The sequence below is a fragment of the Gymnoscopelus braueri genome, assembly GCF_963280865.1.
Source record: "Gymnoscopelus braueri genome assembly, chromosome: 8".
Lineage (NCBI taxonomy): Eukaryota > Metazoa > Chordata > Actinopteri > Myctophiformes > Myctophidae > Gymnoscopelus > Gymnoscopelus braueri.
The window spans coordinates 51,144,475-51,165,831 of record NC_137609.1 but is presented as its reverse complement, the minus strand read 5'-3'; the positions used below and the strand labels follow the sequence as shown (position 1 = coordinate 51,165,831).

The window sequence follows — 21,357 nt, the reverse complement described above, 5'->3', positions numbered from 1 at the left end:
GCGAGGGTGTTCCGGGAGTGGATTTGTCTGCCGCGATGTAGAGGGCATATCCATCGCCATGTCCAACGTCGCTCTGATCTCCAGAGGGGATCTGAGGGCCACATAGTATCGGTTGCGGGTGTTAAGAGTATGCCTACAGATGTTGAGAGCCGCTCATCGGGGCTCTTGGTGGGCGTGCAAAACACCTGGGCCGTCATCGCCTAAAGGAAGCAGGAAGAAAACTCAGTTAGTGTTGGGAATGCAGGTTTATAACACTTCACACAGTTGCTTTACTATTTATTTAACTTACAGATGTTGAGGGCTGCTCATCGCGGCTCTTGGTGGGCGTGCAAAACACCTGGGCCGTCATCGCCTAAAGGAAGCAGGAAGAAAACTCAGTTAGTGTTGGGAATTCAGGTTTATAACACTTCACAAAGTTGCTTTACTATTTATTTAACTTACAGATGTTGAGGGCTGCTCATCGCGGCTCTCAGGGGGTGTGGCCACCACGACAGTCACCGCCTAAAGGTAGCGGGAAGAAAACTCAGTGAGTGTTGGGACTGCAGGTTTATAACACTTCACACAGTTGCTTTACTATTTATTTAACTTACAGATGTTGAGGGCTGCTCATCGTGGCTCTTCGGGCCTATCTCAGGGGCTGTGGCCACCGCCTAAAGGTAGCAGGAAGGAAACTCAGGGAGTGTTGGGAACGCAAGTATATAACACTTCTCAACAAGTATATGTTTAACTTACAGAGTTTGAGGGCTGGGTGTCGCCAATGTCCTCCACGATGCTCTGGTATTGGAACTCATTGGCTGAGATCCGCATGAAAACCTCGCGGACCTCCTGAGCCCTCCGGAGGTTCGCGTACATCGCGTAGAACCTTTGGATAGAAGCCATGCAAAATAATTGATGGTCAATATTCATTGATTGATTGTTTGATTGATTTATCCAGGTAAGTATTTTCTTCAGAGTAACTTACCTCTTGTGCGAGTCGACAGAGTGATTCATGAAATCCGCCACGTACTTCTGGGCCGCCTGTGGCGTAGTCTCCATGTTCTGAAAACAGAAGAACAGATCCAATCCACTTATTTGTGTAGCACCTTTTGTACTCAATGGATATACAAAGTCCAATTTGCTCATACAAAGGGAAGCAAAAAAGAGTTGCAAATCAATTCATATCTCCTAGAAAGCCAACAAGAAAGCACAACTCTTAACTCACATGTGCACACTGCCGTTCTTATGGCCATTATATCCGGCGATCCAGGCAGGCCCATCTCCGCCCAGGCGTCCCTCACATTATTGACCAGGCGGACCTCACCCTTGCCCGTGTTTGTCAGAAGGTACTTCACAGGCCCAGTCTTTATCATCTTTTTCTTCCTTAGCTCGTGGAACTTCACGAGCCAGGAATACTCGTCGGCCAAAAGGTAAATCTGGTCATACCCATGCTTGTAATTAGTTTTCCCCTCCTTAACCTGGTGAGAGAAAGAGATTAGGGTATCTATCCAAGTCAGGGCTTGAAAGAAAGTCATAATAACAATAATAATAATAATAATTAACTCATGTTGATGAGGTAGCCCTTCTCTTCATCTCCAATAGCCTCCTCCAGCTCTTGGATCTGGAGCCTCTGTAGGGCGCTCGTCCGTTTTCCATAGAGGGAACAAATGTAGGCCCCCAGGTAGCCATAGAATCGGTTGGCCACGGCCATGAACCCGCCCACTCTTCTGGTGTGGGCGGGAGGGGCAGCCTCCAGCTCGGCTGTAAAATGTAGAACAAACATTGATTAGATATAGCAGAAAATGTGTATTACTACATTTGACTTATCACATAACTACATTGAGCAGAGATGTATTTAAAAAGTTACCCAGAATCATCTCCCTGCTCCTCTCCTTGCAGGTGGCTATGACCTCTTGTGGGATGAGGTCCCTCTCCTTTTGTGCCTTGACCTTGAAAGCAGATTAAAAGTTAAGACAAATGATTCAATCTGTGATCTTTCTCAATGCAAGCATTTGAACGGCCCCCAGGGGTAAAACACCAACTTCAGCTCATTTGACCAATTTCAGTTCATACCACCATCTTTCAACTTTGGGCACTATTACACCATTGCTTCAATTTCAGTTCATACCACCATCTTTCAACTTTGGTTACTCTTACATCATTTCTTCAATTTCAGTTAATTAGACCACCTTCTTTCAACTTATGACACTTACACGTAGAATAACCCTTAGTTGAAACAGTCACCAGTGGGCCCTCTTAGGGCCTAGACGTCTAGGATAAGACATATAGTCTCTTTTTGGGACTGGGAACAACATATTGAAAGATCAGAGTGCAGACCTGTCAGGGGTCACCCACTTTTGTAGCAAAAGGAAGTCCAGTCTGCCATATGGCCAACTCCTTACTGAGGCCCTTACTAATGGCCTGGACTCGCTTGATGAGAAATTTAACGTGCACTTCCTTGATCCGGGCTGACTCTGGCCTCTCCAAAAGGAAATAGTGGAGGAACTTGGCAAAGTCCTTGTAGAATTTGATCTTGGTGGTCAGCTTCTTTTTCGCACGGTCGAGCACTTCTTCCAGGCTGAAAAATAATGCAGTCAGCTTGAGAGACACTCTTCAGCTTGAGAGACAATGGCCATTAGGAGTACACAGCATTTGAAGGGCCCCTGTTGGATCATCACCTTCCCCAGCATCCTCTGCTGAGAATGGGGGCTGGTGACCCGAGGGGGGAGTGGACGGGCGACGTGGGCTCTCCTCACCATCTCCAAATGAATCAGGAGAGTAACTTCTTGCTACTTGCTCCTTCTCCTTGCTTATGTCCCACTCTGTGAGGAATTAAATTAAAGCATAAAGAGATAAAGAGATTAGTGGCTGGGATAGGTGAGAGGGAACTACAAGTTGCAATTGATTCAATCTTACCTTCTCCAGAGCTATCTTCAGAGCTATTTGACGAGATGACAATGGCTGAGGAAGCAAAATCCTCCGCTTCATCCATTGTTTGTAGCTTTTTTCAGCTTGTTCTCTTGGGGGGGAACTGCTGCTGGATCAGGGCAGCCAGTGGCTTACCCGAAAGCCCTTGCCCATAGGCTCGGGTCTCCGGGCGTTTATCCGAGGGCTGAAAGAGGGAGTGAACACACCAGAATCAGGGTGCGAAGTAAGGTTGTTAAGACATTGTATGTACCTTTACTTTATTGCTTCAGTTCATTCGACTACCTCCTTTCAACTTCGGGCACTCTTACACCATTGCTTCAAATTCAGTTCATTTGGCAAGATACATTTTGGAATATACACAATGTAGAGTATGAAATACCGGTAGAGACGACTCGTCCTCCGAGGTCGAGGAATCCATGGTCTTGTCCACACCCACATGTCTCTTCCTCTTCTTCTTTGAAGCTGTGGAAGGATCGGGAACTTGGGGCTGGAAAGAGGGAGTGAACACACCAGAATCATGGTGCGAAGTAAGGTTGTTAACTCATTCCCTGCTTAGAACGACTAAAACGACTTCTGTCCTTTAAGCCCCCTCTGCCAAGAACGACTAAAACTACTTTTAATTTTTTCCAAAAAAAAAAAAATTGTCCCCTTTGTTTATGGTTGATTCTCCCAGTTCTTTTTGGGAATCCTGAAGTAGGTTTCCAGGTTATGTCGATCTAAGTTTATTGCAAAGCTGTTGTGCACAGTTGTACATATCGGTTGCCCTGCTGTTACCCCCCTGGCATCTTGCTCATCCAACAGCTCATCCAGCAGGAATTGCGCACGGGGGAATTCGTGGCAACAAATCGACTCGATGTCTGTCACCATGGACATGCAATTGGTGCACAGGCACCAAGAAGTGTTCCCGACGCGTGGCTGCTCCACGTCCGCCCCAGCAGCTAATGCTGTCTGCCTGGCTGCTTGAGCAGCAGCCGCCGGCGCCTCTTCCTCGTCCCTGCGCTGGAGCTGTTCATCGCGATACTCCGGTTCAAATAAATAGCCCTGCTGTATTTCAAAATCAGCCATAACTTGCAAAACTCCGGTTCAAATAAATAGCCCTGCTGTATTTCAAAATCAGCCATAACTTGCAAAGAGTCATCTTCCTCCATGGAATCCTCTGACTCAGATGTGCGTGCTGACGCCATGATACAAATCTGAACGGGGAACGCAGCTAAAAGGGGTGGGTATTATTTACAACTCAAAACAAAGGGGTGGAGTCCAAGAAGGTTCAAGGTTGGACCAAATCTTGGGGGAACCCTTTGGGGCTGTCTTTGGAGCTGGTCTGACTGAGACGCGTCGAGACAACATGTAGTGCGGAAAGGAATGAGACCTATCTCTCGTGACGTAAATAACGTCACGATGTATTCGAAGATTACTAGATATATAAAAACACAGATTATACACAAAAAAATACCAGGATCTTGTTTCTTGATGTTTCTTGAGTCCTAAACTTCATTAAAATACGTTTTCGGTGAAGTGTCCCTTTAAGAGGGTAGGCTTTGTGAAATAATCCATGGTCACACACACATATAGATTACCTCCCTCAGTTTCAGCAGGTCCATGCCGACCAACTCAAATGGTTCTCCCACCTGGAAGACATGTTTTCATGAATATGCGGTTATCTTTTTTGGGTGTTGACATGAGCACTTAGTGTCACAAAAGATAGCACCTGTATTGGGTTGTACTGGCTCTTCTCCTTTAAATTGGACCGTTTGGCCTGACATTGTGGGCACTGCTGAATCTGAAGGAAGAGTGCACAGAATCATTGTATGCATGAAGTTCAGAAAGAAAATTATTCACTAAAGTGAAGCAGTGACTTTAGCAAATATGAGTTGACTTTAGTTCCCTCCCCATTTTCCAATAAGATAATAAGATAAGAGCTTTATTGTCATTGCATACACAAAGAAACATAGTTTGGTACCTCTGCAGACAACAACAGTATTAAACGCACTGTCATCATGATCAGGGAAACAAAATCCATGGTGTGTTCATATTTTTAGTTCATATTCGGTGAGTACGTGTGCGTGATTGAGAGTCAGAATCCAGCAGACTTTTTACAGCCCTTGGAAAAAAGCTGTTGGACAGCCTGTTTGTCCTGGTTCTAACCACCTTCAGTCTGCCCGAGGGCAGGGTCTCAAACAAGTGGTGGCTGGGGTGTGTGGGGTCCTCGAGAATTCTCGAGGCTCGCTTGTGGAGACGGCGTGAGTGAACGTCACACAGATGAGGCAGTTCTGCACCGATAATCCGCTGTGCAGTCTTAACCACACGTTGCAGATCTGTCCTCTCTACATCGGTGCAGCTCAAATACCACACTGTGCAGCCGTAGGTCAGGGTGCTCTCGATAGTGGAGCGATATAAGTTAATGAGCAGGTTCTGTGCAAGTCCATTGCGTTTTAGTATCCTCAGAAAAAACTTGTGGTATTGAGGCTCCAGGTCAGGTCCTCTGTGATGGTGACTCAGAGGAATTTAAAACTCGAGACCCTCTCCACCTCCTCCTCTCCAATACACAGACCTCTGTGACATGGCTGTCCTTTCCGGACGTCTATGATCATCTCCTTGGTCTTTTTTGGATTCAAGATCAAGCCATTGTCCTCACACTTTGCCACCAGCCTCCTGACTCCCTCCCTGTATGCCTCCTCCTCATTGTTTGTTATCAGACCTATGACGGTGGTATCGTCTGCAAACTTAACCAGGGTGTTTGAGCTATGATGGGAGACCAGGTCGCTGGTGAACAGGGAGTAGAGGAGTGGGCTGAGGACATATCCTTGGGGCACGCCGGTGTTTAATGTCACTGTGGGTGATGTGTGTTGGCCTAACCTGACCCTTTGGGGCCTATTGGTCAGGAATATAAAATATATAAATATAAAAAGGTATATAAAACTAAATACCAATACACCCACCTCCCAGATCATTTCAAATTGTATTTCCAGCCAAATTCCAGCTTTCACCCATATCCCACTAGGCAAGCAAACCAACTGCACGTCCCGCTGTATACCACCAATAGGGGGCAGTTCACCGTCAAGTACAAAGGGGTTTCACTATGGAATGCCCATTTCAGTTTGGTGGCTACCACATCCTCCCTACCTACCTATAAAAGAAGCCTAATAAGTAAGTTAAATACCCAAATGGAAAACTAGACCAGCTTCCAAATAATTCATCCTGATATTCACATAAATATGTAACAGCATAATTGTTTTGCTTTGTTCAATACTTTTTTTCTTCTGTTTTGTTTTGTTCTGTCTCTTCTGGTCAGTCTTGTACTTTTATTTTTTATCAGATGTCCTATACCCTTTATCATAGGTATATAGTATGTATATACTTTTTATATTTTCTTTTTGTTTTTGTTTTTGTTTTTAATATTAAACTAGAAAATGTGCTCCTCGGAGCACAAGTCTCCGCCAGCAGTCTTGGTAGAACGGGTCGTCTTGGTAGAATGCGCGTGGTTTTTGGTGTTCTGCAGGGGCGACTGAATATGTATGTCTAAAAGATGTTCTTCTTGAAGCAATGTGTCATATGGGAGTCGTCGTAATTGACTGGTTTGTTCAAATGCTTGTCTGTCTTCTTCATCTTCATTGTCTTGAACAGTTTCAGCAGTTGATTGGTGTGTTTGATCTATGTCAGTTTTCTCTAGTGCTACATAATGTATTTGATCAAGGCGGCAAATTGTTACAGTATTAAGACTTCGGCCTTGTTGTGGGATCAATTCAACTCTATAGTCCTCTTCTGTGTTACTGTTGTAGATGAGTATGCTTTCTTAGCTTTGGCCTTCTGCGCCTTTGCTTGACCAATGTTAGGTGTTCTCAAGAGGGACACACACACGCACGGACGGGTGATTTGTACTGGAAGGTACTGTTCCAATCAAGACTGATTGATCCTGTCTTACCTCACTTCAAAAGGCATAAATGGCCTTTTGAAGTGACACACCTATTTATAGGATTTTATTTCGTCATGCGTCCCTCTAGCCAATCAAAGGCATTGGTGTCAACATATTGACACGTGTCACGTGGAGCTTGACCAATGTTAGCTTGGCTAACAATGTTTGCTCACACACGGCGGGACGAAGCGAAAACATACTCTCCACCTACGGCGGAGACAATAACTCTTATTATATGTAATGTAAACGGTGAGGTTCTCACATAAGCCCTCCAGGGTTTCTTACCTCACCGGCACAACAACTATCACATAATGTTTCCCTCGGAAATAACTAACATGTCCTGTAAATGTATACAAAAATGTTGTGCAAATAAATCAAATCAAATCAAATCAAATCCAGTATCCACAAACAGAGTTTTGGCTGTATTCCCAACAGTTTTAGTTTGATGACCAGTTTACGGGTGCTGATGGAATTAAATGCCGAGCTAAAGTCAACAAATAGTAACCTTACATAGATGTCGGGCCTCCTCGAAATTTTCCAAGTGAGACAGGGTCTTATGTAGTACTAGGGCGACAGCTTCGTCAGTTGATCTATTAGCTTTATAGGCAAACTGGTGTTGGTCATGAGTGGGGGGATGCAGGATTTGATATTTGCCAGCACCAGTCTCTCGAAGCATTTCATAATCACCGGCGTGAGAGCGACCGGCCGGTAGTCGTTCATGCAGGTGATAGTCGAGGACTTCGGTACAGGGATAATGGTGGTCTCTTTCAGACAGGTTGGAACAATCGACTGCCTAAGTTACAGGTTGAATATGTCTGCAAAGACTGTAGCAAGCTGGGCAGCACACGCTTTCAGTGCATGGCCTGGAACACCGTCCGATGAGCGTATAATCTCCGCCGGGAAGGCATTAAACACCTCGGGTACACTGTCAGTGTAGTAGTTTCTTAAACGCAGAATTTCCGTTCTGGTATAAGTCCTTCTTCTCTTTACACTGCTATTTGTCGCGGAGCACCGGGCCGCAGCGTCTACACGCGCCGCCATCCGGGGATTATCCCGATGACAGGGGAACTCCTGTCCCCTATTGCACAGAATCACGTCACAGAACGTATTGCTGAGTCGAAGACTGTTCAGGCCCTCCAGGAGCTTATTGGGATGCTTGGTCTCCTCAAACACAAAGATGTCACTGTCCAGCGAGGACAGCGCTACACTGGTGCCGTCCTCCTGAAGTGTAACCTCCATATGGCAGGTGGGTAAAATGGCATCAACTGGAATCCTTTCTGCCATGTCTGTGTTTGATAGATTATTAGCAGGCAAAGCGTTCGAAGGCACACTGATGATGATGATTTTAGGAGCAGTTTTTATTTTATGTCGGCTTGCATCCCTGGCCAGTAATAGCGAGCGATAATGGCATGGTGTTTGTTTTTTTGACACCACAATGGGCCCCATTATCGCTTGCGTGAAACGCCTGTAAGACTTCAGCTGCCTTTTCTTAAGTTGTTACGACCCTGGCCCAGTGCTGATCCAGGCCCTGGCCCCTCCTCCTGCACAAATAGTACAGCTCTCCATCTGGTCAGAGGGTAAAGCTCATGATTGAAGAGAACAGTGATTAACAGACAGCTGTGGAGTCTCGCTACGGAACCTCCTGCCAGGTAGGCACCACACCATGGAGAAGCAGTGGGAGAGAGACAGAGAGAGGCCCAGGAGGCACTAGCTCGGGCATCAGAGAACCCCTCCCGGAACTCCATATATGGAGATGACTCTACCTGGCATCACCGTAGTGACATCAGGGCCCCAGCCAACAGTATATAAGGCCTAGGAAGGCCTTGGTTAGTTCAGTCTCATCAGCGGCACCCGAGCAACCTTATCTCCTTCCAGAGAGATGAATGTCAATAAGACTCTTCGGTAGTTGGTTTCCACAGCCTGCTTGGATGGTCTCATAGTGGCTTCGGATCTGGTCAAACAACCAGCCGATTATCAGTAAAACACTAATGTTGTCCTGACCCTGCAGGTGCTCACTGCTCCCCCCTCCTCCCCGACCTGTTCTCGTAAGCGGAGGGGCTCCTGGTGTGTGTGGCTTGTTGTTTAGGCATGGATCCCAATTTGGAGGGGAGAAGATTTTGCTGCTCGAAGCAGGCAACAAGAAAGTGATGGACAGTGTCCCTGAAAACTACAGCACCAGAGTTAGTTCCATCAGTCCCGCCTCCGCAACAGTCCTCAGTGGTATCGGAGCTTGGGATCATAACACAAACATGAGGTACAAGCCCTATCAGAAAATGCAGGTTTGGGATGCCTGCTCCGATGCCCTGATTACATTTGATAAGAACAACCTGCAGGACGAGATGGCCTACATTGTGGAGAACGACATCGTTGTGGCTGCCCTCACTAAACAGCTGGACAGTCTCTCTGATAACGTGAATGTCAGGTACAAGTCCAAGGTGGTGAAGTACGTTTGGCCAATGGTTGCTGACTCCATCCCTTGGGTCCAGTTGACGTTGGCCAGCGGAGAACCGCTTCAAACCAAGCTTTTGATCGGTGCCGACGGACCAAACTCAATGGTGAGGCGAGAGTCGGGGAGTCCCACTGTAAAGTGGAATTATGACCAGTCTGCTGTAGTGGCTGTGCTACACCTATCAGAGCCCACAGAGAACATTGTTGCATGGCAGAGGTTCCTCCCAACAGGACCCATAGCAATGCTACCGCTGTCGGACACACAGAGCTCTCTGGTGTGGTCTACCAGCCACCGCCAAGCAGAAGAACTGCTGGAACTGGACGAAGAGAGCTTCGTGGATGCCATCAACTCTGCCTTCTGGAGTAATGAGAACCAGTCTGAGTTGATGGAGACAGCTGGCTCCCTGTTCCGCAGCGCGTTGTCGATTCTGGCGCTATCCGCCGGCTCAACGCGCCAGCTTCCCCCCAGCGTGTCCGGCGTTGGCCCAAAGAGTCGGGTCATGTTCCCCCTGGGCATGGGCCATGCATTAGAATATATAAGGCACCGGGTGGTACTCATTGGGGATGCCAGCCCACCACGTGCACCCCCTAGCCGGTCAGGGAGCCAACCTGGGTTTTGGGGATGTGGCTTCCCTCACACGGGTCCTGAGCCAAGCAGCCTTTAACGGGAAAGACCTGGGAGCCATGCAGCACCTGCTGGAATATGAAACTGAACGCCAGCGGCACAACCTCCCCATGATGGCTGCCATTGACCTTATGAAACATCTTTACTCTACTAATGCTGCTCCTGCGGTCCTCCTACGCACCTTTGGTCTGCAGGCCACCAGCATGCTTCCTCCGCTAAAAGAGCAGATCATGGCATTTGCAAGCAAGTGACAGATATTATAGGCTATTTGAAAATAGCCGATCTACAAGTGTGAACAAGGCATTGTGAGCTTGTAGATCTGCCATTTTCAAACATTTATTAGAAAGTATTTAGTACTCTATCACTTTTAAATACCGATATACTTTTGTACTTTACTCAAGTAAATTAATTTCGGACTTTTACTTTGTAAGATACTTATACTTGAGTAAAACATTAAGAGTACATTTTCTAACAATCACGTAGGTATTTTGCAGTCACAATAATGTACAGAGATGGAAGCAAGGTTTTCTCAACAAAGTTTTACTGTCTGTAACAAATATGTGTACAAAAAACATTTAGAATTAAAAGAAAAGTTGTACATCAAATTCCGGAATTAGAATAAATCAAACAAACAACAAATTAAGACCTCGGAATAAACAGACAATAAACAGACAAAATTAAAACTAGAGCCACGGACACACGTCACGACCCCATCTGTCCTGGTCACCGACGTAGTGATGCGGTGACTCACAGCACAGACACAGCTTGTTCCTCATGCGATAGTCCCTCTCGGACTTAGGGATCGATGCCTGGGTCCGGACCCAGGGCGGGGGCGGGTCTGTGGCGCAGGCCACGTCACGGGTCTCGGGTCTGGGTCTCTCGGGATCGGTGCTCGTGGCGGCATCTTTTTGGACTTTCTTGCCCGCCTCCAGCAGAATTCTGGGGCGTAGAGTCGCAGAGAGCAGAAACCCTAGTTTGAAGGAAAAAAAGCACAGGATGCTAGGTCAAATACAAGGTCTGAAGAGGAATTTAAACCCAACAAATAATTAAGCCCATGGTCCTTTGTACTAGCTAATGACAAGCATAAACACCAAACAATTTACTTCCATGTACTGTTTTCTCATAAATAAAGTGCATCATCTCATCGCATAGAAAACAAAATATAGACCTACCTATGGTCTGGGTATGAATCTTGAGCTCACTCTTGAGCTCGGTAACACTCTCTCGTATGTTCTCCATCTCGCTCTTGAACTGGTTGGCTGCCATTTTTCTCGAACAGTGAAAGAACGCAAATGATAACCACTGGGCCTTAAATAGTGCACGGACTAATTAGTTGCAGCTGCGTTACACAGGTGAATCCAATCTCATCAAATGGCAGTGGTGTAAAGTAACTAAGTACATTTACTCAAGTACTGGCGCACTTTGAGGTATTTTTTACTTTACTGACTATTTCCTATTTTCAGTACTTTTATTCCACTCTCAAAGGAAAATATTGTACTTTTACTATAGCTACAATTATTTGAAAACTTTGGTTAGTTTGTAGATTTTGATTATTATTACAAAACCCCTTTCAGCCTTAAACTTTGGCTATTTGAAAATAGCCGATCTGCAAGCTTGTAGATCTGCTATTTCAAAAGGTTTTTAGACATTTGAAAACTTGTGAAATGGGACAAGATGTACTTTCTACTTTAAGTACATTTTCATGTTGTACTTTTACTCAAATACATTTTGATACCAGAATTTTACTTGCAAGTAGATACTTTTACTTAATTAAAACATTTTACACTTTAGAAAAAGCCAGGCGCACTGGAAGTCCTTACCTAGGTGGGCTATGCATGGGGGGGGGGGGATTTTGGGGGGTTTTCTGTTTTTTTCCCCACACAAAAGACAGAAAGACAGCGCAAACACCAGGTTGAAGTTCATCCATGACCGTAACAGACCAATATATGATCCATGGCTGGCGTTTGTTTTCATTCTTATGAGACCAGAGACAACAATTGCACTTGCAAAGAAAAACTTCAGCTTAATAACATGTCCTGCTCCTTGTTTTGCACAGCATCGTTACAAGAAAAAACTAATATGCTATTAGACAGACAAACTGAAACTGCACAGCGGCAGACAATGTTATGCTATTAGACAGACAAACTGAAACTGCACAGCGGCAGCCAATGTTTCAAAAGCATAAAGTGTTTCATATAGGACCACTGTGTGTGTGTGTGTGTGTGTGTGTGTGTGTGTGTCTGTCTGCGTGTATGCGTGCGCTTGTGTGTGTGTGCAGCGCATAGATTTCTCCCAGCCAGCACGCCCACGTGGGACCCATATGGTTTTAATGCGGGCTACTTGGGTACCAAGTGGGCATGGGCTTGAACTGGGCAAGCCCATGCCGGGCCCACATGATCTGCATATGGGCTAACTGGGCGTGGGATGGAAGTGGGCAAGCCCATGTGGTTCCCACATGGTCTGCATATGGGCTAACCGGCATGGGTTGGAAGTGGGCAAGCTCTAGCCTCTATGTAGATGAGACGTAAACTTAATCTGTGTGTGTGTGTGTGTGTGTGCGTAGGTTAGCACAAACCTACCCCCATGCCCACTTAGCCCATATCTAGCCCTTATGGAACCCACTTTTGTGATACCAGTTCTAACCCTCTAATCGCTTAAAAAAAAAATCAAAATATATATATTCCAACTTGCTTTTTGACACTGAATCCAACGGTGCCAGTCTCAAAGCTGCACAACCCCTAGGGGCCAAGATAATCATAAATAACTGGCTCAAAGGCTTGGAAAAGTCATTTTTCAAAATCAAACACCAGATTCTGGGTCAGTGTGTTGCCCAGAACGCGCCCATATAACTTTCGTCATACACAGCCTTATGGTTCTCCTTAATTAGCTGGGGTCAAGGGGCTATCTTCTGCGCGTTATATCTCGATAAAGATGCGTTTTTGGAATCCGCCTTTTGGATATGTCGTACAGCTCATTAAGGCGCACGCGTGGATGCCCCTGGTGTCCCGATCCGACATTCCTACGAGAAACTTTTTTTTTTTTTTTGCATTCACTATGGTCTAAAGGTCTAACACTCTATGTAACTCCCTGAAAGTTATTTAGTTGTTACCAACTTGGCCCAGTGCTGATTCAGGCCCCTCCTCCTGCACAGGTAGTACAGCTCTCCATCTGGTCGGAGGGTAAAGCTCATGAGTTGAAGAGAACACATTGAATAAGGCTGGGGTTGATATTGTATATTGTACACAATTGCTTACCATTAACTTAATATGTCATGGCTCTTCTAGTCAGGGAGGCCCTTTCTTGTTTGTTAGCTCCCAAGGGGTAAACATTATTGACCAATAGGTCCATCAGCTCCTTGACCTTGACTGGGTCAAATGCACACATAGCTACTGTCTATACTAGATCTACCTAAACTATTCCCTAACTATCCCTACTGACTATATCGATCTATTTCTCTCAGACTACTATCTCTAACTCTAGCTCTATCTCTAGCTAACTAGGCTAATACTAAATGATATACTGATGTACTAATACTAATACTTACTTACTTACTTATTATGTCCAATGTATGTGTCAATAATACAATCTCTTTATAATGTCAGCTTTTCACTACTACTACTACTACTACTCCACACTTGTGTCCTCAGTTAACCTTCCTTTTATAAACTCACTAATTCATTAGGCACACCTCTTCAAACCAGAATTCACATTGACCAATCATATGGCAACTCATGTGGCCATATGGTCATATGCATAGACATATAAAGGTAGACGCCTCCTCCGGCTCTGAGGCGTCTGTATCTCGGGCGCGGACCAGCTTCCGCCCTCAGTCGCGTGCGTCACAGAAGGGGACGTTCGGTAGGCCAATCAGAGGCCTACTGAACGCCCCCTTCTGTGACGCACGCGACTGAGGGCGGAAGCAATACAAGGGTATTGCGATACAGGTTGCTCCAATGAACTGCAGAGGCCAATGAGGTATCTAGGTTTCTATATCTATGGTCATATGGTCATAATGGTCATGGTCATATGATTGCGTCCATGTAATAGAGTGGTTAGAAAATAGCATTGATGCACAACTGAAGAGGTATGTAGAGTCCAGGTTAATGGGCTTGATATTGATTAGATAAATGCATTGTGATATAATAAATAATGAGGCTACTAGTTTGAACTGATGGTGCTGCTGTCTGAACATGGGACCTACAGAAACTGTGGTGCTGTTCTACACTCTGCAGTGCACAGCAGCCTTTGTAATTAAAAGATAAATAAGATTATTAAGATGATAGGCTATTATGCACTTGTCAGACTTCACAAAAGAGTTTGTGGTGCATGGTGTGACTACCAAGATCATTGACTTGTTTCTACAGCTATTAAACTATCATGTGAACGGAGCGCTTATACTAGTCAATAGTATATGCTTACATGAGCAACCAGTTGATTCAGTCTGGGCAGTTCATGTGGTGTCCCACGGTTCACATCTGGACACACACTAGAGTATACATCGTTTCCTGAGTTTTCTTCCGGTGTCTCATAGCGTGACAGGTTAGGCGCAGGCCTATGGATGTTTTCTCAACTGTGGAGGTGGGATCGAATCCCACATGATACTTTGAGATGTTTTTATAGATTTTTTTTTTCTTCATTATTCTAACTGTGTTTTATGGGGGCATGTCTTTACTGTTTCATACAAGTGAGATTCTACAAACAATGGGATGGATGTAATGCTTTATTCATTGATATAAACGACGTTAAGCTTTGACGAAGTGAGCTCCACCCACTTCCTCAAACAACATCTGCTGTCGGGGACGCGCAGGAATCCAGTCAAGCCGGGAGGCAGTTAAACGGGGACACCGGGCGAGGGCCTAAAATTGCGTCCAATGTGTCATACCATTTGGATGTTTTGCGGTTGGCACCACTTTTATTGTTGTGGTCTTTTATCTTTTTGTAGTCCTGCTTCAATTTCTTTATTTTTTCTCTGCATCGTTTACTGGTGCGCTCGATGCCCAATGTAGTCAGACGATGGGCTATTTTTTTATAAACCTTTTCATTTCTGACGGACGCTTCTAGCTCCTTCTGGACGTTGTCTTCACTCCAGACACAAATAAGCGCCTGTACATCATTACTGGACCAAATTGACGTGTCTGTGGTGTCGTCCGTCGTGTCCATAGTGATTCTTTACCAGGTTATCTCTCTGTGTCGCTATAGCGTCGATATGGGGATTTAAAAATGGCGGTGTTGCGTTGTGAGACAGCTTGACAGCTTCTCCTCCGGTTTCGTCACCCCAGCTTGACCAATCGAAAGCAGCAGCGCTACTGGCCCCGCCCACAGGTTCCCAGAACTCAGTTTAGTACTACCTCTAGAGCAGGACCTAAATAAGGTTCTGAGAACCTTGTCTGAAACCGGGCGGTGCACTATGGAAACAAACACAGAACCCGAAAAATAGGTTCGGGTTCTGGATAGTTCTGGTTCCACCTTCGTAGTGGAAAAGGGGCTTTTGTTATTTTTATGTTAACTTATTGTGGGATCGCTTTAGCCATTCTAGTGACGTCATAATACTGATGTCATTGTATTATGACCCTACTATAACACTACTAACACTATCAATACTCAATACCAGCTCAACATTCTTAGCGATCCCACACTGTTTCTTCAGGAACAGTACTTTCTAGTTTAAATTTGGTATTTTACCTTGTTGCCAGACCCAAGGGGTCGGCCTACATGAGGCTTTGTCCCCTTTCGTCCATACATGGGCATAAAAGAGGGTTCAAGTTCCGTCCCCCATAGTGATGGAGCTCACTTTTAAAAAAATGATTTTTTTGAAGTGCATAATCCTATTTATAGGTTATTAATGTCATCATGTGTCTCGCTAGCCAATCACAGTGCTGAATAATGTCAGCCAATGTCGTCCCCCTTTCGTCCATACATGGGCATAAAAGGAAAAGGAATTTATTCTGGGTCTGGCAGAACCAGGTCTCCTGGTCTTGTTTCAGGAACCCATGGGACGGCAGCTCTTGCAGAGAGTCAGGGATAGACTTAACAAACAGCTGTGGAGTCTCTCTACGGGACCGCCTGCCAGGTAGGCACCACACCATGGAGAGGCAGTGGGAGAGAGACAGAGAGAGGCCCAGGAGGCACTAGCTCTGGCATCAGAGAACCCCTCCTGGAACTCCATATATATCGAGATAACCAAAACGTCCAGGACTGACATCATAGTCCCAGATTTGGGCATAACTGACATAGCCCGCTCCATATATGGATATGCCTGACACTACCTGACATCACCGTAGTGACATCAGGGCCGCAGCCAACAGTATAAAAGCCACAGCCACAGCCTAAAGCATTACATATTGGTTTTGCCTGCTGCTTGGATGGTCTCAAAGTGGCTTCGGATCTGGTCAAACAACCAGCCGATTATCAGTAAAACACTAATGTTGTCCTGACCCTGCAGGTGCTCACTGCTCCCCCCTCCTCCCCGACCTGTTCTCGTAAGCGGAGGGGCTCCTGGTGTGCGTGGCGTGCTGTACATTTCTGCCCAGTCCGTGCCACTGTATCTATTTATAGAGGTAAGGCAGTCGCGCTGCACACATTGTAGTTTTTGTCTTAAGTCATTGACCAGGTTATTAATTATGTCCTTTTGTTTTGTTAGGAGAAGCTCCGTTTGCCTCTCCTGTTTTGGTCCTTATTACTTTACTTTTTATGCATGTGATGTGAATGTCAACAACATGGCTGGATTATAACTGATAATAACAGGACACATTTTGAGCCAAAACGTTTCAGTGAATCCAGAACAGTCAGTTGGTGCAGTGCAGTGCATTATAGTGACGGTATAATGCATAGTCTAACAAAGGCCACGATGGCTTTGAATGGATGTAGCCGGTGTTACATCAGTGCGGTGAAGCACTCCTCATCTAAAGTAAAAACCATTAGTCGAGGATTAGTGAGCACCCAGAATAATGACCAGAATAATGACGTTTATGATGTTGTTATATCCGGAGGAGGAATGGTGGGGTCCGCCATGGCTTGTTGTTTAGGCATGGATCCCAATTTGGAGGGGAAGAAGATTTTGCTGCTTGAAGCAGGCAACAAGAAAGTGATGGACAGTGTCCCTGAAAACTACAGCACCAGAGTTAGTTCCATCAGTCCCGGCTCCGCAACAGTCCTCAGTGGTATCAGAGCTTGGGATCATATCACAAACATGAGGTACAAGCCCTATCATAAAATGCAGGTTTGGGATGCCTGCTCTGATGCCCTGATTACATTTGATAAGAACAACCTGCAGGACGAGATGGCCTACATTGTGGAGAACGACATCGTTGTGGCTGCCCTCACTAAACAGCTGGACAGTCTCTCTGATAACGTGAATGTCAGGTACAAGTCCAAGGTGGTGAAGTACGTTTGGCCAATGGTTGCTGACTCCATCCCTTGGGTCCAGTTGACGTTGGCCAGCGGAGAAACGCTTCAAACCAAGCTTTTGATCGGTGCCGACGGACCAAACTCAATGGTGAGGCGAGAGTCGGGGAGTCCCACTGTAAAGTGGAATTATGACCAGTCTGCTGTAGTGGCTGTGCTACACCTATCAGAGCCCACAGAGAACATTGTTGCATGGCAGAGGTTCCTCCCAACAGGACCCATAGCAATGCTACCGTTGTCGGACACACAGAGCTCTCTGGTGTGGTCTACCAGCCACCGCCATGCAGAAGAACTGCTGGAACTAGACGAAGAGAGCTTCGTGGATGCCATCAACTCTGCCTTCTGGAGTAATGAGAACCAGTCTGAGTTGATGGAGACAGCTGGCTCCCTGTTCCGCAGCGTGTTGTCGATCCTGATGCCATCTGCCGGCTCAACGCGCCAGCTTCCCCCCAGCGTGTCCGGCGTTGGCCCAAAGAGTCGGGTCATGTTCCCCCTGGGCATGGGCCATGCATCAGAATATATAAGGCACCGGGTGGTGCTCATTGGCGATGCAGCCCACCGCGTGCACCCCCTAGCCGGTCAGGGAGCCAACCTGGGTTTTGGGGATGTGGCTTGCCTCACGCGGGTCCTGAGCCAAGCAGCCTTTAACGGGAAAGACCTGGGAGCCATGCAGCACCTGCTGGAATATGAAACTGAACGCCAGCGGCACAACTTCCCCATGATGGCTGCCATTGACCTTATGAAACATCTTTACTCTACTAATGCTGCTCCTGCGGTCCTCCTACGCACCTTTGGTCTGCAGGCCACCAACATGCTTCCTTTGCTAAAAGAGCAGATCATGGCATTTGCAAGCAAGTGACAGATATTCGCCCTGCAGTGGTGGTTTGGTTGGACTCATGGCTTTGTGAATGGAATGTAAAAGTGTAAATTAATAACTATTAACTCTCTTCTATGTGTTTATTGATGTAACTTGTGAAACTCGCCCCAGCCAGTAGTGATGCTTGTATCTCTCTCTCTCTCTCTCTCTCTGGTAGTTATTACATCACCAGACTGTGTGTACTGGATAGCAAGAGGACATGCACTTTGAATTGTCCTGGACACCTAAAGAGGGAAGTAATTAAGGGTAACTAAGTAACTAAGGGTTTGATATGGTAGGCTAACTGTATGATTTTGTAGTGAAAAAAGATATTGATAAACACAACATTCAGCTAAAATGTTAAATAGGCTAATGATTATAACATTTTTTTTTTCCAGATTGGATGTGTTATGTGTAACCCAGGTGGAAACCCCAGCTTACATAAGTTAAAATAGTTAACAAGGTTAACTAAGACAATGATTAAATGTTTTATTGGAATGTTTTATTTGTGTTTCACGAGGTATACTTGAAAGCAGCACTAGTACAAAGCAGCAGTTGTTTTTTCCAATTACACATGAACGCCTCACAGACGTGAGCAGTGAAAAAATGACGTCACCACGTCTGCACGTCCTCTTTCACACTGGCGCGTTCACATGAGAGCAGCCCAGGCCAGCAGTAGCTGTGAGATACATTCATTCATAAAAACGATATAAATAACAGAACACCAGCTATAGCTACAGTGTGGTGCTGTATGTTAGTGTCACCAGAGGGGAATCCTGCAGCCGATTGGTGCAAGAACCAAACGTTAACCCACTCGGTGAGATAAACACATCTACACATGTACCTGTATTGCTAAGTAGCTAATGCTAACGCACTGCTACATGTTGCTAACAGCTAGCATCATGTTTACACAGTCAAAGCCCTGTTGTGAGAGTTGAGTCCTGACGTCATCAGTACTGGAACACTGGATGTGATTCTGTGAGATATATTTGGCTGTTGAAATGTTGCTGCTATAATTTACTAGTGCTGTGGGAGAATGTAGTATTTCATTGTTTTTGTACTAGACTGAACAAAAACGGATTTTATCCTGCTTTATCTTATAAGATGCACTTTCAAATGTAAAATGTTACCACTTACTCCTTATGGTGCAAATGCATTTTAAAGGTGCATTCCACATGTTTTGATCACAAAGGGCAAATTACAAGATTGATTCTACTGACACTGTTAAACACAGTGAGAGTTAATTAGTGCCTTTGGGTGCTGCATTATTACAGAAACGTATTTTGTGTATTTATATTGAGTTCATGTTTCATAAGAGGTGTTTGATATGTTTGTATATTGATATACTGGTTAAACTGAAGTTGTTTAATCCATTTAATTTGTATTTCAACCAGTTATTGGTTCAAAATATGCTACGCACATATAAATACATTAATTCTATTTTTATATTTCAAATGGAATTTGGATTTAGAGATTTGGGATGTTGGGATTTAGAGTTGGCATTAGGATGATGATCCCAATGCTCGCATATGTTTAGAAAAAAGTGCAATCGGCTGTAGTTGCTGGGACTGATTTCAGAGCTGCACCATTGACTTCAGATGTGAATGCATAGATTGCAGTCAAACATGTGATTGCTCCAGTGTGTACATGTCAAGAGACAGATGTTGATCGCATACATTCAAGAGGAAGCAAGATGCCTTTAGGGAACACTGTTTGTTGGGAATGCATGTCCTTCTGGTTATGCAGTCAGTAACCCAATGTCAGTGTCTGTTGTATCCGTTTGTCATAGTAAGCATTAGCGTAACGTCCCAATATTGCAGTACTTGAACGCCAGTGTATGATGTCATATTGATGACAAGAGGGATCACCATATATTATGGGCATTAAAGGGACATTCAGGGAATCGTATATGCCTGGACAACAGCTGACCTGACATCCCACTCAGCTGTAAACTGTAATATGTGTTCACTATAATGCAGCAGAGATTAACCCCCTGAACAAACACTCTATAACTGTTGTTTCTTAAACTTTTCATGTCAAGGACCCCAAAATTAATATGCGTTTGGCCGTGGACCTGCACATGTTTTGTGCCAGGGACCCCCATACAAGATTTGTGTTGTCATAATGTCCTTTTCATTTGTACTGATAATACAAGCTCACAACAGTTTTCAACAGCACTAAATATATCACATCAAGTGTATAACTTATTTATTTTGAGCAGATATATTCTGCAGTTTGTCTGTGACGTCATGACGTATTATTGGTTAAAAGCCTTTCTGTACATGGCAGTAGTACAGTGGTAGTACAGTGGAAAAGCAGAATTGAGAGATTCAACTCAATCAACACAATCCAGTTTAAGCATTTCATCACCTTCTTAAAATAATGTTTTCATGTTTTCCAGAAAACATAATTAATCAAATAATGCTGTCTGTCAATTATGCAACATAAGAGGATAAAATGATCATTTCACGTTTCAATTTTACAACAAAGGTTGTAAAATTGCTTAAGGCACATTGTTGTGTGACAATAACATGGTCTAGGTAACATTATCTTGTGACTTAAATGGCCAATGTCACATGCTTAACATATGCCACTAAACTACTGGGGTGGGAACGGCAAGCTTTATTCAATAAGGATACGCATGTATTGGAGGTGGTCAGCATCATGAAGAGATGATTTAGGTTTATTTATTTGTAAAGAGCTGGTTGCTTGTTTCTCTCACAGAATCTGGCAACACCAAGGACAAGCTTCACGTCGTTCTGCATGAACGGCAGCTCATAAGGGACATTCAGTGCATGTTGAGTGTCAGTACACTGCAAAGTGAGGATTAGTGAAAAAAAACGAACTTTGGAGGTGCTAAAATAGGTTATTTTCATTTATACACATTACTCCATTATGCCAGGGGAAAGGGTCTCCACAATGGACAACAGGGGCTTCTCTGGAAAAATTCAACGGCCCTTTGTATGTTGGTGAGTGATTAGCAACACATCAAAGCAATGATCTAAAATGACTGGAATTCTCCTTTAAGGTGTTGTTGCTGGAGGCTAAATCCTTTCCTGCCTAAATCATTGTAATGCAAATGTTTATCCTATAAGTTCCACTTCATTTACACAATAAGGTCGGGGGCTAAATGCTCACTACTTATCATAATGAAAGGAATACATGCAAATTATTTGGCCCATCCATTCTCCCCTGTCCATTAACAAT

General features: G+C 44.8%; 2 protein-coding genes across 2 annotated transcripts; both read left to right on the top strand.

Moving 5' to 3' along the window:
- Nucleotides 1–9,081: 9,081 nt before the first annotated feature.
- On the top strand, nucleotides 9,082–10,141 carry LOC308089851 (ubiquinone biosynthesis monooxygenase COQ6, mitochondrial-like; the record flags this gene model as incomplete). Its single annotated transcript, XM_080434785.1, is given in 2 exon segments — nucleotides 9,082–9,834; nucleotides 9,836–10,141. Coding segments are annotated over 2 exon segments (1,050 nt in total). The 5' UTR covers nucleotides 9,082–9,090.
- Nucleotides 10,142–16,713: 6,572 nt separating this feature from the next.
- Nucleotides 16,714–18,153, top strand: LOC308090389 (ubiquinone biosynthesis monooxygenase COQ6, mitochondrial-like; the record flags this gene model as incomplete). Its single annotated transcript, XM_080435543.1, has 1 exon — nucleotides 16,714–18,153. One exon carries the CDS (start codon nucleotides 16,714–16,716, stop codon nucleotides 18,151–18,153), a length of 1,440 nt encoding a protein of 479 aa, XP_080291669.1.
- Between the last annotated feature and the right edge of the window lie 3,204 nt (nucleotides 18,154–21,357).